Source organism: Dendrobates tinctorius, unplaced genomic scaffold, assembly GCF_039654945.1.
Source record: "Dendrobates tinctorius isolate UK_male_01 unplaced genomic scaffold, ASM3965494v1 ptg000175l, whole genome shotgun sequence".
NCBI lineage: Eukaryota > Metazoa > Chordata > Amphibia > Anura > Dendrobatidae > Dendrobates > Dendrobates tinctorius.
In genome coordinates, this window is record NW_027361842.1 from 3,935,135 (window position 1) to 3,954,027 (window position 18,893).

At 46.1% G+C, this 18,893-nt stretch overlaps 1 protein-coding gene across 1 annotated transcript in view; it reads left to right on the top strand.

Moving 5' to 3' along the window:
- The window catches only part of TRABD2A (TraB domain containing 2A), a 271,296-nt gene that overhangs the window by 151,889 nt on the left and 100,514 nt on the right, over positions 1–18,893 (top strand). Inside the window, exon 4 of the mRNA XM_073551339.1 lies at positions 2,459–2,633. Coding sequence (XP_073407440.1) covers positions 2,459–2,633 — 175 coding nt within the window. The remainder of the gene's footprint in view (positions 1–2,458; positions 2,634–18,893) is intronic.

The following is an 18,893-nucleotide window of genomic DNA, read 5'->3' on the forward strand; positions in this document are numbered from 1 at the left end:
AGTGACGAGAGGATAATGGAGATTTTGAATCTCTGCGCACACTTTTGGACACTGGACACTTGTGGATTGTGTGAGGCCCACTGATATCTGAGCGCTATGTGACACGCTCGATGGCACAGCTGCCTGTGACAAAAGTGACGAGAGGATAATGGAGATTTTGAATCTCTGCGCACACTTTTGGACACTGGACACTTGTGGATTGTGTGAGGCCCACTGATATCTGAGCGCTATGTGACAGGCTCGATGGCACAGCTGCCTGTGACAAAAGTGACGAGAGGATAATGGAGATTTTGAATCTCTGCGCACACTTTTGGACACTGGACACTTGTGGATTGTGTGAGGCCCACTGATATCTGAGCGCTATGTGACAGGCTCGATGGCACAGCTGTGACCAAAGTGACGAGAGGATAATGGAGATTTTGAATCTCTGCGCACACTTTTGGACACTGGACACTTGTGGATTGTGTGAGGCCCACTGATATCTGAGCGCTATGTGACACGCTCGATGGCACAGCTGCCTGTGACCAAAGTGACGAGAGGATAATGGAGATTTTGAATCTCTGCGCACACTTTTGGACACTGGACACTTGTGGATTGTGTGAGGCCCACTGATATCTGAGCGCTATGTGACAGGCTCGATGGCACAGCTGTGACCAAAGTGACGAGAGGATAATGGAGATTTTGAATCTCTGCGCACACTTTTGGACACTGGACACTTGTGGATTGTGTGAGGCCCACTGATATCTGAGCGCTATGTGACACGCTCGATGGCACAGCTGCCTGTGACAAAAGTGACGAGAGGATAATGGAGATTTTGAATCTCTGCGCACACTTTTGGACACTGGACACTTGTGGATTGTGTGAGTCCCACTGATATCTGAGCGCTATGTGATAGGCTCGATGGCACAGCTGTGACAAAAGTGACTAGAGGATAAGGGAGATTGGATTGCTTTTAAAAAAGCAGTTTGCGGAGCAGTGGGTAAACAGCAATGCCAGCGTGTCAGGAAGCCTTAAAAGGCAGCCCAACAACCAACACCACTGATACACCACAATATAGCCTCCCCTTGCACTGCACACACAGTGACTGGTGTGTTGTGCAGGCCAAATCGCTAGCAGCAGAAGCAGTTTTTTTGTCTTCTTCCCTGCCTAACGCTCTCCCTACAGAATCAGCAGCAACCTCTCCCTATACTGAGATCGGCAGAAGTAAGATGGCGGTCGGCGTGCACGCCCTTTTATACCCCCTGTGACGCCCACCAAAGCAAGCCAATCACTTGCTTGCCCTTCTGAAAGATGGTGGTGACCCGTGCCTATGTCATCACGTTGCCCACAGTGTCCGTGGATCCTGATTGGCTGAAAAAGAGCGCAAAACAAACTTTTGAAACGCGACTTTGGCGCGTAAGTCGCCGACCTCGTGGCCGACCTCATCCTAGGGTCGGGTTTCGTTTCATGAAACCCGACTTTGCCAAAAGTCGGCGACTTTTGAATTTTTTCGACCCGTTTCGCTCAACTCTAGTCATAGTATATGTGACACCAGTACAACCCTGCATATTACATAACAATAGAACGCTATTGTAAGATCATTTAGGCAGAACATACAAGCTGTGAAAGCTTAACAACTGGATGTCATTTCATTGGGCTACTCAAGTGGGCCAAATAGAAAGGTCCATCTGTGTGTGGCCAATTTAGCATCTGCAGAAATGTTCCTATCAGTGACTGTTTCATTCTTTAGTAAGCATGTCGGTATCTGTCAATTTTCAATAGGAATAACATAGAGTTCATATTTTGTTAGAGCACAGAAGTTTTTGTGGGATTGTCTCCAATGATCCGGAACTAAAGAATTTTTCTTCATACAGTTCCTTATTATGGATCTAGGTGTATTTTTATCTGAAGACACAGATCAGGGACATACTGTTTAAGAATAATAGCATATTAGTAGCAGATTCAACAGAATGCAAAATTAAGGCTACTTTCAGACTTGCATTATGAGGCGCAGCGCAGGGCCGCCGCTAAGCTCCACCCTACCTGTGCCTCCTCCGATCAGCTCCTCCTATGGGCGCATGATGCTGCATGCTACCAGCGTACCCTATATTTTGCGTTGGGTACGCTGGCCTTGTTCTGGTATGTTTTTGCCTGCGCATGCGCCTTTTTTGAGCTGCACCGAGCGCACAACAATGCAACACGGTGCATTTGGCACACGTCGGCGCAGCGCAAAAAGGGCACATGCGCCGGCAAAAACATACCAGCGCATGGCCAGCGTACCCAACGCTAAATATAGGGTTCCCTGGTCGCATGCAGTGTCATGCGCCCATAGGAGGAGCTGACCGGAGGAGGCGTGGCCGGGGGTGGAGCTTATTGGCAGCCCTGCACTGCACCTCATAACACAAGTCTGAATTTAGCCTAAGCTGTGCTTTTATCTACAGTACATATCCCTACAATTCAATTTTGATTTTTCTTTCAGGTGCCTAATTTTATAAATGTCACCTTGCCACCACATGAACAAATAACTGCACAAGAGATTGATAATTATTTTCGCCAAGAGCTAATCTACAAAAGAAATGAACGAATGGGAAAGAGAGTGAAGGATCTGTTGGAAGAGTTTCCGAAAAAGAGTTTTTTCTTCGCTTTTGGTGCAGGTAATGATAGAATCAGATTTACATCTCAGGGGCCTGTGAAGTCAAAGGCCCCGATTCATTAAGACTGGCGTTTCATACTGGACATTCAGGAATAAGATGCACTGAATGCATTAAGAAGCACACACCACTTAATGAATTTAGCACATTTTATCAGTGGCATACGCCTTTGTGCGCATCACCAGAAATATTACTCCAGGCCTGTTTTAGAGTAAGGGTACCGTTACACTTTAGCGATGCACCAGCGATCCCGACAACGATATGGATCGCTGGTGCATCGCTAAGTGGTCTTTAGTGAGCTGCCACACAGGCAGATCTCACCAGCGACATCGCAGCCGTCGGGGGTCGCTACTTACCTGTCAGACGCGGCGATCCAGACGTCCTCCACCCACCTCCACGCGTCGCTCGTCGGCGCCACAGGAAGCCCAGCAGGAAGTGGCTGACGAGAAATGATCCAGGACCTTCTCGCGTGACCAGCGATGAGCAGCGGGGGAGTCGGTCGGAGGTATCAGACATAGCGATATCGATCGCTGCTGCGTCACAAAATCGGTGACGTTACAGCGATATTGCTAGCGATATCGCTATGTGTAATGGGGGCTTTACCTTTCTGCTGTAAGAAACACTGCCACTTTTGAAGAAATTTTAAAGATTTCTAAGATGCTATGTGTACATACACATAGTCAGGTTTGGTACAATTTAGTGCATTGCATTGTAGTAATGAATGAAGACTACCTCTCCTACTATGTAAAGAGGATAAGCCAGCTCACCGTATGTGTAGATCTAAGAAGCAGGGAAATATGCACTGACAAGCATGATAAGCAGTGTGAAAAAGGGATTCCAGCTTCTTGTTCCATAAAATGAGTCCAAATTTATTCAAGCAATTAAAATGTCCATGCAAATGGGGGACAGGGAAACAACATGGCAACATATTTCGAACACAAACAGTGTTCTTCCTCGAAGCCTAATGTGAGTGAATTACCCATAAGTCTTATATACATGTGAGTATGGTTCCAATTGGGTAAAGGAATCACATGACATTTAAAACAAACATCTGACTGAATCTTATGAAAACAATGACATATGAAATCAATGCCATAAAATGAACAAAACAGAAGATTTGTGTAAAAAGAGAAAAAATGAAAATATATAATATACAAAAGAAAAAAAAAGCCTTAATAGTGACACATAATATCTCGGCACAGATTTAAACATTCCAGAAATCTAATTCCCAGATTGAAGATCCAGATCTTCTCAGGTAAGTAGGACTCTTCTTAAAGGGAGTCTGTCAGCCTTTTTTTCGACTATGAGCTGCCTGCACCGACATCTTATCTACAGCATTCTGTAATGCTGTAGATAAGCTCCCGATGTAACCTGAAAGATAAGGAAAAAAGATTTAGATTATACTCACCCGGGCGTCTGGTCCGGTCCGATGGGTGTCGCGGTCCGGTCCGGCACCTCCCATCTTCATACTGCAGTGCGCAGGCGCCGGACCTCTGCCGGCTCCTGCGCACTGCAGGATTCTGCTCTGCCCTCAACAGGGCAGAGCAGTGCGCCTGCACAGGAGCCACGACAGGCAGCAAAGAAGAGGAAGGCATCGTATGAAGATGGGAGGCGCTGAACCGGACCGCGACTCCCATCGAACCGGACCAGACGCCTGGGTGAGTATAATCTAAAGGTGGCTTTACACATAGCAGCAGCGATATTGCTAGCGATATCGGTACATGTGATACTTACCTCCGACCGGCTCCCCCGCTGGCTATCGCTGATCGCGCAAGATCGGCCTGGTCCATTTCTCATCGTCGGCTTCCTGCTGGCGCCGACGAGCGAGCCATGGACGCAGGTGGAAGACATCATCCTCGCCGCGTCTGAAAGGTAAGAGCGACCGCCGAGCGCTGCTGCATCGCTAGTGAGATCTGCCTGTTTGGCAGCTCACTAGCGACCATTTAGCGATGCACCAGCGATCCTGACCGGGTCATATCGTGGTCGGGATCGCTGGTGCATTGCTAAATGTAAAGGTGCCTTAACTCTTTTCTTATCTTTCAGGTTACATCGGGTGCTTATCTAGAGCATTACAGAATGCTGTAGATAAGCCCCTGATGTCGGTGCAGGCAGCTCATAGTTTAAAAAATGGGTGACAGATTCCCTTTAAATCTCCACCACGGGGAGGTGCTTTCACTCTTCAATGTCACGAACTTCAAATAAAGTTGATTGTCCTTCGTGGCAAGTGATAAAGTTTTTGGCCACAGAGGAAATATTCTTATTAGAAAAATTGCTAATTGCTTGAATAAATTTGGATTAACTTTACCAACAAGAAGCTGGAATCCTTTCCCTTTTCACATACGTCTCCTACTACATGAGCTATATTCCATTCCTGAGGAACAAGGTGACGTTTCCTTCAGGGCTGCCCTTGGCTAGGACCTCCTTTGTCTAGGAAACCCAGCCATGAGTAAGGGCACCGTTACACCTAGCGACTCACCAGCGATTCCCGACCAGCGATATGACGCGGTCAGGATCGCTGGTGCATCGCTGGGTGGTCGCTAGTGAGCTGCCACACAGGCAGATCTCACCAGCGACATCGCAGGGGACGGGGGTCGCTACTTACCTGTCAGACGCGGCGATCCTGTGTCCTCCCCCCCCCATCCACGCGTCGCTCGTCGTCACAGCAGGAAGCGCCGCAGGAAGTGGACGACGAGGAATGGTCCAGGAGCTTCTCGCGCGATCAGCGATAACCAGCGGGGGAGCCGGTCAGAGGTAAGTATCACATGCAGCGATATCGCTAGCAATATCGCTGCAACGTCACAAAATCGGTGACTTTACACCGATATTGCTAGCGATATCGCAGTGTGTAACGGGGGCTTAATTTTATAGACCATCTCAAATGCAACATTTTAGCTCCAGAAACTACAGAAATGAACTTTTCTCAAGCATGACAAGCTATGCAATGTAGTGATGTGTAAAGGGTGAACACTTAATACATCAATTTAAATAAATTAAAATGGAACAAAAAATATGAAAGTGACAGTGCAATATATAACTATAAAGTGCACAGTGCGAAATACATACGGTATATATCAGTGTAACTAAATAGTGTCTTAATAATACATGTAAGAAATCATATTCCTATAAAAAGAAGGCACATTCTGATTCTAATTATTAAAATCTCTAAACATTTGTGAATGTCATCTACATCTTCTAATCCCACCATATGATCTGCCAATTGTCCAAATATTGGCTAAACACTTTCTCTAGGACTCATCCCCTAGCTGCGGAGCTGTGGGCTTTTCCTGTGTCCGGGACATAGTGTATGATCTTTGGAATTTCAATTTTGTCTGTCAGTTTACGCGTCCGTCAGTTCTTTAATCCATCTAATTAAAGGGATTGTCCAGGACATTAACAATGATGACTTATCCTTAGGATATATCATTGATGTCTAATTTGAAAAGGCGGTGGATGTGAGATACAAGGCAGCAATCACTATACAGTTGACAGAGCTGTACAGCTCCACAACTGAATATTTCCAGCAGCCGACATTGGGAACTGCTGATCGGTGGCATGCTGGGTGTCACATCCCCACCGATCAATCATTGATCATCTATCCTAAGGATAAGCTTTCATTGCTAAAGTACCAAACAACCCCTTTGGTTCTTGCATTGCTTCCTATGTAGATATAAGCTTGCAATGTTCACACATCTAAACATACAAGAGAGTTTGACTAGGCGAGCTTAATATCAGGGAATTTGTATCAGGTTACACTCAACTTCATGTAAAACCATCTGGAAAGGATAATCCTATTACCTCGTTGTATACCCACACAAAGCCTACTAGCTAACGATGCCGTCATGCATAAGGGCCCTGTCACACATAGCGATCTCGCTGCGAGATCGCTGTGTGTGAGAGCGATTAGCGACCGACCCCATGCCGGTATCGCTGATCGCTCTTGCAAAGCCCTGGACATTTCTTTGATTGCTGGTCTCCCACTGGGCAGCATGCATCGCGGCGTGTGACAGGCGGGAGACCAGCGATCAGCTGGTAACTAAGGTACACATCGGGTATCTAAGGGACGTGCGTCGCTGGTGCTGATCGCTGGTGAAGCTGTCTGTTTGACAGCTCAACAGCGGGCATGTAGCGACTCACCAGCGATCCTGACACGTTGATATCGTTGTCTGGATCGCTGGTGAGTCGTTATGTGTGACGGGGTCTTAAAGGTTTTTATTGCAGTCAGAAAGATCTGAATGTCACGTAGTGTTTTACTTGTTTTGTGATTGATAATATTTCATACACATTATATTTTACATTGTTAGGTTTTATTTAATGCACACATGCTAACTGCAGATAGATAGATAGAAAGATAGATAGATCTATAGATAGATAATAGGTAGATAGATAGGAGATAGATAGACAGAATGATAGATATTAGATAGATAGATAGATAGATAGATAATATATAGATTTTAGACAGATAGATAATAGATCGATAGATAGATAGAGAAAGATGATAGATAGAAGGATAGATAATAGATAGCTAGATGATAGATAGATAATAGATAGATATGTGATAGATAGATAGATAGATAGATAGATAATAAATAGAAGGATAGATAGACAGATAATAGATAGATATGGAATAGATAGATAGATCGATAGATAGAAGGATAGATAGATAGAAGGATGGATAGATAGATAGAAGGATAGATAGATAGATAGATAGGTAGATAGATAGATAGATAGATAGATAGATAGAAGGATAGATGGCAGGGCAGCACAGTGGCTTGCAGCGCTGGGGTCCTGGGTCAACTCCCACCAAGGACAACATCTGCAAGGAGTTTGTATGTTCTCCCTGTGTTTGCCTGAGTTTCCTCCGAGTTCTTCGGTTTCCTCCCACATTCCAAAGGCATACTGATAAGACAGTGTCAATAATGTATGTAAACTCTGTGGAATTAATGGCGCTAGATAAATGAGTAAAATAAATAAATAGATAAAAGATAGATAAATATAGAAAGAGCTACATAGATAGATATGGAATAGATAGATAGATATGGGATAGATAGTGTAGTGCAGCGGTGTCCACACTGTGCAGTGATGAGGCAGTGACCCAGGAAAAGTTCAAAGTAAAGTCTCTTTTAATGAACGGTGTACTAACAAACAGAAAGTAAATCAGGTCTTCCGGATCACAGCCAGGAAAACAAAGACAATCCATGACCGGTTGCCGTTGGCGACTGCACCGCCGTGTATGCTGAAGGTGCCAGGCCTTTTGGCTCTGCTGGGCCATGTGCTACCTCACACAGGTTGAGCTCTGCAAAACCTTCTGCTCTGCCTGCTTGCAAGACCAAAACTGACACTCCCAACCCTCTGAGGCAGGGTTTTTTTTACAAACAAACTTGTGGCCGTAGGCCACATGGAAAACCTGGGGCAGGGGAAGGAAATGGACCGTTTTTAAAAAATAAAAGCCCATGGTGGATTTTCTTAAATTTGCCTTGGAAAAATAGCTATGCCTGTGACTGAAATGCTGTTGCACGGCTTCCATATGCTTCTTCGCACATCCTGTGGGCCACATAGCAACCCTCACATACAACACCGGTCACTGCGCCACATACCCCCAACTGTTCAAACTTGTGGGGTTGAATATTTGTCACCATATAGGGGGCCCGTGACAGGGCATCCGCATTTCCCTGTGACTTCCCTGGCCGATGCCCGATGTTCCACTGACAAACTAAAGTTTTATAGGGACAGGAACCATCTGGTGACTCGAGCATTCCTCTCTTTTGCGTTTCTCATCCAGACGAGGGGTGAATGGTTCGTTACCAAATGAAACTGACGCCCAAGCAAATAGTAGCATAGGTATCAGGATCCTGACAGCGCTGGCGTACAGCCTCTGCTGTGCAAGGACTCACCCGCACTGTAGGGACCCCTGGGGACCAGAATAGCCAGAAAGTATAGGTGCACAGGACCTTAGTGATGAAGTTTAGCAAGCCGGCACGGGACTTATGGTCATGTGACTGCAAGGGGGCAGGGCTTAGCGTTCTGCTTTCACAGAAGACAGCAAACTCAGAGTCAGGCAAAACAGAGGTCGTTCACAGTACGGACAGCGAGGTACAGAAGGGGTAAACTAATGGGAGGTCAGACAAAGCCAAAGGTCATACACAAGAGGGCGACGCAGTACCAAGGGGACGAGCAGAGAGAAGTCGGTTCACAAGCAGAGAGTCATACACGAGAGGTAGCGCAGTACAAGAGGGACGGGCAGAACTCGTAACAGGGACAGAACCGAATCAAAAACCAAACAAGCAAGCAAGATATCAGGCACAAGGCACACGTACGCACAAGGTCAACTAACTCAGCCAAGGGCAGGAGTATAACTGACACCGGACCTAGGTCCAGTGAGCATTAAATAGCCGCCCTCTGCCAGGGAGAGGCGGAATAATTAACCCCCAATCAGACCAGGACGGGCCAAAGCGAAACCCCGTCCTGGATCATGACAGTACCCTCCTCTCAATGGGGGGCCACTGGACCCCCAGGTCTCTCAGGGTACTTGGAGTGAAAGGCCCGGACCAACCGATCTGCATGAACCGATCAAGCAGGAACCCACGAGCGTTCTTCAGGACCGTAGCCTTTAAAATGTATCAGATATTGAAGGGCACGACGGACCAACCTGGAGTCGACAATTCATTCCACCTCGTTCTCCGACTGCCCGTCTACCAAAACCGGTGTTGGGGAAGCTGATGATCCCTCCCCAGCGGACCTCACAGGTTTCAAAAGGGCCTTATGAAAAACATTTGGGATCCACAGAGATGGCGGGAGATGCAACCGAGAAGCCACCAGGCTAACTGCATCGGTAATTTCATAAGGACCGATAAACTTGGGTCCAAGCTTCGCAGAGGGGACCTTGAGTCTTATATTCTTGGTGGACAACCATTCCTTATCCCCAATCTGCAATACCGGTCCCGCGGATCGTTTTTTGTCCGCAAAAAATTTAAACTTGTCCTGGTCCTTCGTAATATTACTCTGGACCTCTCGCCATACCTCCCCCAACCGCTGGATCATCTCGTCTGCCCCAGGACACCCAGAATTCAAACGGGAAAATTCTCCAAAATGAGGATGAAACCCATAATTGCAAAAAAAAAGGAGATGTACCCGTAGACTGGTTAATACGGTTGTTAAATGCAAACTCAGCCACCGGTAACACAGGACACCAATCATCTTGTCGGTCTGGAGTCAAGCAACGCAGAATTTGCTCCAGAGACGGATAGGTCCGCTCGGTCTGCCCATTAGTCTCAGGATGAAAAGCGGATGAAAAGGACAAACCAATACCCAACCTTTTACAAAAATCCCTCCAAAATCTGGAAACAAATTGCACTCCTATATCAAACACCACATTCAAGGGTACCCCATGCAACCGCACCACATGCTCAACATACAATCTGGACAATGTTTCCGCATTAGGTAGAGCTGCCAAAGGTGCAAAATGTGCCTGCTTACTAAACCTGTCCACCACAACCCAGATGACGGTATTACCCTTGGAGGGGGGAAGGTTGGTGATGAAATCCATGGAAAATGCGTCCATGGTCTCTCAGGAATTGGCAGTGGTACCAATTCCCCGGCCGGCCGGTTATGGGGGGTTTTTGCACGGGCACAAACATCACACGCAGACACATATTCCCCAACATCACAAGCTAAAGCAGACCACCCGAATACTCTAGCAATGGCCTTCCGGGTAGCCGAGATCCCTGGATGTCCACCCAGAACTGAGTCATGGAACTCCCGGAGGACCTTAAGGCGAAGCTGAGCTGGCACAAAAAGTTTGTCCACCGGCTTAGCCGGCGGTGCAAGAGACTGGGCTTCCCGAATCTCTCGTTCCAACATATTCGAAATACCTGCCACCACCACCCCAGGCTGAAGAATGGAGGATGGAGGTTCCGGGGGGGACACCGGATCTAGACTGCGTGACAAGGCATCTGCTCTGACATTTTTAGATCCTGGCCGAAAAGTGATCGAGAAGTTGAATCGGGAAAAAAAAAGTGACCATCTAGCCTGTCTAGGAGTCAACCACTTAGCTGACTCAATATAAGCTAGGTTTTTGTGGTCTGTAATTACGGTTATAGGATGGACAGCCCCCACCAAAAAATGCCTCCATTCTTCAAAGGCCAACTTAACGGCCAGAAGTTCTCGATTTCCCACATCATAGTTTCTCTCCGCAGGAGAGAATTTCTTTGAGAAAAAGGCGCAAGGTCTTAAATTGGTTAAAGTGGTGGGTCCTTGGGACAATACCGCCCCCACCCCCACCTCTGAGGCATCTACCTCAACAATAAATGGTTCAGACGGGTCCGGTTGAACAAGAACCGGGGCCGACATGAAACATGTTTTCAACAACTGAAATGCCGCTACCGCTGCGGTTGACCAATTCTTGATATCGGCCCCCTTTTGAGTCATGTCTGTGAGGGGTTTAACCACCTGTGAGAACCCCTTTATGAATTTGCGATAGTAATTGGCAAATCCTAGGAAACGCTGCAGAGCCTTCAAATCACAAGGTTGAACCCACTCGACAATGGCCTGCACCTTATTAGGATCCATGCGATACCCTTCAGCAGACACGATGAACCCCAGAAACGACAGTTCCTGAACAAAAAACAAACATTTTTCCAGTTTAGCAAAGAGACAGTTCTCCCGGAGCCTTTGGAGAATTGCCCGAACATGACCAATGTGAGTCTGTTTATCAGGAGAATAGATCAATATGTCATCCAAATATACCACCAAAAAACATCCAATAAAATCAGAGAACACGTGATTTATGAAGTTTTGGAAGAACGCTTGGGCATTCGACAAGCCGAAAGGCATGACCAGATTTTCAAACAACCCTTCAGTAGTGAGAAAAGCGGTTTTCCATTCATCTCCGTCTCGGCCTCGGATAAGGTTATATACTCCCCGTAGATCTAATTTCGAAAACCACTTAGCTCCGGACAATTGGTTGTATAAATCAGGAATAAGTGGAAGGGGATACGTATTCCTCACAGTTATCTTATTTAACTCACGAAAATCGAGGCATGGGCATAAACCACCGTCTTTTTTCCTTACAAAAAAGAACCCTGCCGCCACAGTAGAAACAGAAGGACGAATGTGTCCCTTACGGAGGCTCTCGGAAATATACTCCTTCATCGCAGCCCGTTCTGGACCCGAAAGGTTATACAAGTGGGCCTTGGACAATTTAGCACCTGGAACCAGGTCAATGGCACAATCAAATGGGCAGTGTGGTGGTAAAACCTCAGCCTCTTTTTCGGAGAAAACTTCCAGACCCACGGACAACACAGACACAGTATCAAGACATTTCTCAGAACAATAAGGACCCCATTTAACAATGTCCCGACATTCTCAATTAATTACAGGATTATGCAATTGTAACCAGGGGAACCCCAACACCAGTCCCGCTGGCAGGTTGTCCATCACAAAACATGAAATACGTTCCTGGTGCAAGGAACTCACTTTAAGGAGAAACTCTTCAGTATGAAACTTAATGTCATTTTTTACCAGTGGTGTTTTGTCAATGGCCACAAGGTGAATAGGACTCTCCAACCTAACTGTCCCTAACTTACACCTGGATACCAAATCAGAGTCAATAAAGTTAAATGTTGATCCGCAATCCACGAAGGCAGAAGTGGATGTGGAGACACTCCCACAACAAAGTTCCACCTGCAACAACATTTTAGAGAAGGCAGAAAAAGGTACCTGAGAGCCTGGGTGACCTCCACGACAATCACCCGGGCTCAGTCGCTTGGTTAGTGGACGGGAGGGGCACACCTTTCTCCAATGTCCAGAATCGCCACAGTGAAACAGTCTTTTCCCACGCGCCGTGGTCTCCTTTCATTTTCCTTGAGGTCGATGGTTCCCATCTCCACGATCTCCAAAATAGGACTGGGTCCCCTTCCTTGGGAGAATAACGGTCTTTCACTTTGCATCACTCCCCTCACCTGTAGCCGGCGATCCATTTGGACGGCCTGTGTCATAGCCTCCTCCAGGGAATCAGGCGGAGGGTGGAGAGCCAAGGCATCTTTCAGATGTTCAGACAGGCCTCTATGGAACAAACCCCGAAGGGCGGCATCATTCCAACAGACCTCCGCTGCCCAGCGTCTGAATTCTGTACAAAACCACTCGGCTGAGTGCTTTCCCTGGCACACACTCATCACCATGTCCTCAGCCATACGCATGCGATCAGGCTCATCATAAATATGCCCCAGGGTCTTAAAAAATGCATCCACAGTCATACGCTCAGGGGCCGTGGTCAGAAGGGAGAAAGCCCAAGTTTGGGGGGCTCCCCTTAACAGAGACATAATGACCCCCACTCTCTGACTTTCAACCCCAGAAGAGTGTGGTCTTAAGGAAAAAAAAAGCTTACAGCCCTCCTTGAAAACTCTAAACTCTTTTTTATTTTCAGAAAAGGTATCTGGTAACTTCACTGGAGACTCAGGGGAAACTAATGTAATATCCCGAGACCCCAATGAAAAAGCCCCCTGCACAGTGTCAGCGATCAGCTGCTGAGACTGAGCCAGGACTCGTTGTTCTCCAAGGAGTTTCTGAGACATCTGGGTTAGTTGTTTAACCTGCTCAGAAAGAGCGTGCATATGATCCATCACACACACAGGTGAATGGAAGCAGAGAAAAAAATATGATATCGGTCAGTTATAATATCAGGATCCTGACAGCGCCAGCGTACAGCCTCTGCTGAGCAGAGACTCACCCGCACTGTAGGGACCCCTGGGGACCAGAATAGCCAGAAAGTATAGGTGCACAGGACCTTAGTGATGAAGTTTAGCAAGCCGGCACGGGACCTACGGTCATGTGACTGCAAGGGGGTGGGGCCTAGCGTCCTGCTTTCACAGAAGACAGCAAACTCAGAGTCAGGCAAAACGGAGGTTGTTCACAGTACGGACAGCGAGGTACAGAAGGGGTAAACAGACGGGAGGTCAGACAAAGCCAAAGGTCATACACAAGAGGGTGATGCGGTACCAAGGGGACGAGCAGAGAGAAGTCGGGTCACAAGCAGAGAGTCATACACGAGAGGTAGCGCAGTACAAGAGGGACGGGCAGAATTCGTAACAGGGACAGAACCGAATCAAAAACCAAACAAGCAAGCAAGATATCAGGCACAAGGCACACGTACGCACAAGGTCAACTAACTCAGCCGAGGGCAGTATAACTGACACCGGACCTAGGTCCAGTGAGCATTAAATAGCCACCCTCTGCCAGGGAGAGGCAGAATAGTTAACCCCCAATCAGACCAGGACGGGCCAAAGCGAAACCCCGTCCTGGATCATGACAATAGGGACTCCAAGGCCTACTTAATCGCCAAGCACTTTTCTCCACTACGCTATAATTTTTCTCTTCCTGGGTCAGTTTCCTGCTCAAGTAGGTGACTGGATGCTCATCCCCGTTCACCTCTTGCAACAGCACCTCTCCTAGGTCTACCTCTGAGGCATTGGTTTGCATGATGAAGGTTTTCTTGAAGTCGGGGCTGATGAGTAGTGATGAGCGAATTTGTTCAGAAAATGATTGCCAAACATGAATTTGGCACAAATATGGCACATATCGTGATCGGAAACCAGAGCAAAATTTTATAAAATCGGTAAAAATTGGTAACATTCGGTAAAAGTGGAGGAAAATATTTGCGTTGCCACAAAAATATTTTCAGCACTTTAGCAGCGATAATGGTGATGTATCATGAGCGTTTGGCACGTGTTTGATGTGGGGAGAGGGTTTGCAGAGCTCAGAGGTGCGGCGTTCTTGTAAGCACAGCACAACAGTCAATTTTTTTAACTAACTTTATGTGTGCACATTGAGGCTAGCCAATTAGGGAGCAGGAAACGCCCACAAGGTCCTTACACAACGGCTAGTGTCACTGGCTGCTGAAATCATATGTCCCTCTCCAAATAAATAGCAAACATCTTGTTTTAGCGCCATTTTGACACTGTAACAGCGCAAAGAGGCTGCTTCTGATGCTGGCACTGTTAGCAGCAAGATTTTAGCCAGTTAGGGTACCGTTACACATAATGATGTCCCAGCGATCCCACCCACGATCCGACATGGATGGGATCGCTGGGACATTGATCGTTGATTACTGGTGATAAACAGCCCCTCCAGCGATCAGGACCAGCGAGCACGCTGGTTACCAATGTAAACATTGGGTTTCTAAGGGCTGCGGGGCCCTTAGAAACGCGATGTTTACCCTAGGGTAAACATCTAGATACCAGCATGCACTGCAGGCAGGGCGGGAGGTGGAGGCAGAGCGGCGCACAGACATACCGGCGTAGCTCTGCTATCTGCTACTCTGGTCTGACAGACTGGAGTAGCAGATAGCAGAGCTACTCCGGTCTGTGCGCCGCTCTGCCTCCACCTCCCGCCCTGCCTGCAGTGCACGCTGGTATCTAGGGTAAATATCGGGTTTCTAAGGGCCCCGCAGCCCTTAGAAACCCGATGTTTACATTGGTAACCAGCGTGCAGCGTCGCTCATCGCTGGCTCCCGCTGCCACACGCAGCGATGCGCGCTGGCCAGCGGGAGACCAGCGATGAGAAAATGGCCCAGGACGATCCAGCACGATCAGCGATACACGGCAGGGGGGCCGATCGCTGCTGGATGCCACACACAGCGATCTCGCTGGAGAGATCGCTGATGTGTCACAAAATCAGCAATCTCACCAGCGAGATCGCTGTGTGTAATGGGGCCTTAAGTTAGGCAGTTGTATATCAATCAGATAGTGTAGCTAGATAGTGTCCAGTGTTGCTGTAAAATTTACCTTCCGAAATTTTTTTGGAGGGCTTTACTGAGGTTCACAGACAAAGCCAGCAGAGCACATGTCCTACAAGTCCTGCCAGTGTGATGGGCACTGCTTCTATTGTGCTCTATGCACGAGTATAGCATTCTAAATAATATTTTTTCACTAGCTAAATATGAAAAAGCCTGCTGTATCCCACATTTTAGCTACTGAGCTAGGTGATTGTATATGCGTCAGATACTGTAGGTAGCTAGTGTTCAGTGTGGCTGTTAAATTTATCTTCCAGCACTTTTTTTTCTTTATTGGACACACTGAGGTGCACAGAGAAAGCCAGCAGGGCACCTGTTGTGTACTGCTTCTATTGTGATCCATGCACGAGTACAGCATTCTAATTCACATGTAGCTAGTGAAAAAATATTAAACAGCCTGCTGTATCCCATCTTGTCATTTAGTGCTGTGGTAATATAAAACTGTCTGCAGACCTAAGGCACATTAAAAAAGTTATAATTTTTTCTGTTTCCAAATGTGAAACAGTCTGCTGTATCCCACAATGTCATTTTTTGGCAGTATTATGAACCTGTCTGCAGACCAAAGACACATTAAAAACAAATTATAATTTTTCAGTTGCAAAAACTTAGACAACCTGTGGTATCACACTTTGTCATTTGTTTGGGTTGAAATTAAGCTGTAGCGGCCTGATCCAGAGGCCACAAACAAATTCTTCTGTTATTAATATCATACAGTAAGGGACCTGACTTTAAAAATAGTTAGTAAGTTTGTAACATCTAGTGTGTTATAGAGACCTGATCCTTGTTGGAAAAAAATTCTTCTGTTATTAATGTCATACAGTAATGGGCCTGACTTTAAAACTAGTTTGTAGAATCCAGTGTGTTATAGAGGCCTGATCCTTGGTCCCAAAAAAAAGATTGTTCTGTTATTAACATCATACAGTAAGGGACCTGACTTTAAAAATAGTTTGAACTACACACATGTCCAAAGACATATCAATTTTAAATAGGGTCCTTCACCATAAATGATTCCCAAAATATGTTGAAACAGGGGGTGTGTTAAAAATATATATAATCTAAAAAATGGATACCAAGTATCCAAGCACACCACTCAAACACACCACATGCAAAAGGGGTATATGCGGTATATATATTTTTTTAATTCTTTATTTTGAATTTTAAACATACAGTACAAAGAAGGTAAGCTCACAAAGCAACAGATCACGGGAGCGTAGTCTCCTGAAGAAGCATAGTTATACACGTGAGTTTGTGAAAACGATTGAGGGAATATAAACATTTGACAACAATAAACAAAATAAAAGAAAAAGACATCACAGGCGTATCCAAAAATTTACTGACGGCGTAGATTCATCAGGTAGACAATTATTTGTGATTAATAGGTTAATAGATGCAAGCTTATAATCCTAGAAGAGCTGTTGTGGCTAAACTCTAGAATCAAGTAAACTATAAAGGGGTTGTTTAAAACACCGGGTCACCCAAGGGGGCCCATCCCTCAAGGGAGCTTGACCCCTGTTGCATCCAGGAAGAGACTAATTACCCTAATCCTTTCCTGCCAGTCCAGTCCAAGGAGCCCAGATCTTAAGAAATCGGTCATGATAGAAGGTCTCCCAACTCGAGAGCTCCTCAAATCTATAGATATCTTTGATTTTATCAAACCATTCCCCTAGAGTTGGGGGGAGTTGGGGGGGTTTGTCGTTTCCATTTTAAAGCAATTAGATGTTTTGCCGCTCCTAACATCAAAGGAACAAGGTCATGTTTTTTGGGTTTGAAATTAGGTGTGGGAAGGGACAGAAGTACTTCTGGGGCTGTAAGTTCCAAATCCATCACCCCAGGGCTTTCAAGGTATCATTTACTTTAGACCAGAAATATTGAAGTTTCTGGCAGGACCAAAATATGTGGGTAAAGGCGCCACTCGACGTCTCACATCTCCAACATAAAGGGGACTCATTTAAGCCCAGGTGGAAGAGCTTCCCTGGTGTATAATGCCACCTTGAAAGAATTTCATATGCGGTTTCCTGAAGCAGGATGCATCTAGAGAAGCCATGTGAGTTAGGCCGGGGTTACATTGCGTTATGGCAGTCCGTTAGCATAGCGCGGTGTAATGCAGTCCGTTAACGATGCCATTGACCCCCATTGTCGGGCGCATCGCAATGCATGCCGTAAAGCGGCATGCATTCGCGATGTGCCGTCATTCAGTGACGGAGCCTCGGACGCGGGCTGCAGCGTCTGAGGCTCCGTCACCGCTAGCGCAGATGAATCATCTGTGCTAGCGGGTATAGCATAACGTGATCGCGTTATGCTATACAGTTAATGCAGCCCATCTATGATGGGAAATTGGTTTGTTCAGGAGAGAAATCCAGAGCCCATAGGGATCTGTAAAATCCAGTTTAAAAATGTATGGGACAAGGCCAAGTGGTATTTTATTCAGAAAGTAGCATGAAGGCGGATGGTTTGGAATCAATAAACGTCTGACTAATAAAGTTGTAGAGAGGATCTCATCAAAGCTAACTGCCGAACGGGGGTATGCTGTCCATAACAGTTTTTTGCCTCACAACCTAGAAATTGCATTTCAATATGTGGTTGAATACCTTGGTCTGCTAGATGAGTAAGTTGTAGCCATCTGGCCAGGTGTATGGCCTGATAGTAGGAGAACAAATCAGGGAGACCTAAGCCTCCAGCATGTTTTGGTAGGATCAGGATCTTAAAAGGCAGTCAAGCTTTTTTATGCTTCCAAACGAACTTAGCAATGATTTGACTAAGGGAATTTAAAAAGGATTTCGGTAGGGAGATTGGGACCATGTTCATGACAAAAAAGATTTTGGGAAGAATATATGATTTGATTCCATTGACCCTACCTAACCAGGACAGAAAGGGGAGGCCAAAAGATATTAGGAGGGTCCTAATTTTCCCCAACAGGGGGGCAAAGTTATGTCGGAAAAGGGAGCGTGGGTCCTCGGTGATATATATCCCCAAATATTTAATTTTCCCGCTGGGCCATTTTAAAGGGGTAGAGACTTTAAGTGCACGAATGTCTTTCATGTCGGCCGAAATGTTAAGGGCTTTGGACTTATCAAGGTTAATCTTAAAATTCGAAAGCTCACCAAATAAGGAAAAAATCTCCATCAGCTTTGGGATGGCGGTCCTCGAGTTGGAGACAAAAGGGGTATATTTAAAACAATAAATTTTATTCAAAGATTTATACAATGCCAAAAATTCATAAAAGCTCAAAAATCACAATTCACATGTACAAAGAGTTTACTCAAGTAAGACACAGGTGGCAGGGTGGAAATAGTAACAGGCTATGGGTTAATAAAAAGTAAATGTATCACATGGGTCTAACCTGGTGTATGAAAAAAACAAGCTTAAAAAGCAAGGTGCTTATCAGACGCCCCTGTGGTACTATGGATGGGCATTTTTTCCTTATAAGGGTACGTTTTGAATTCACTACATGGCATCCTGTGTGTTTATGATTTATTATT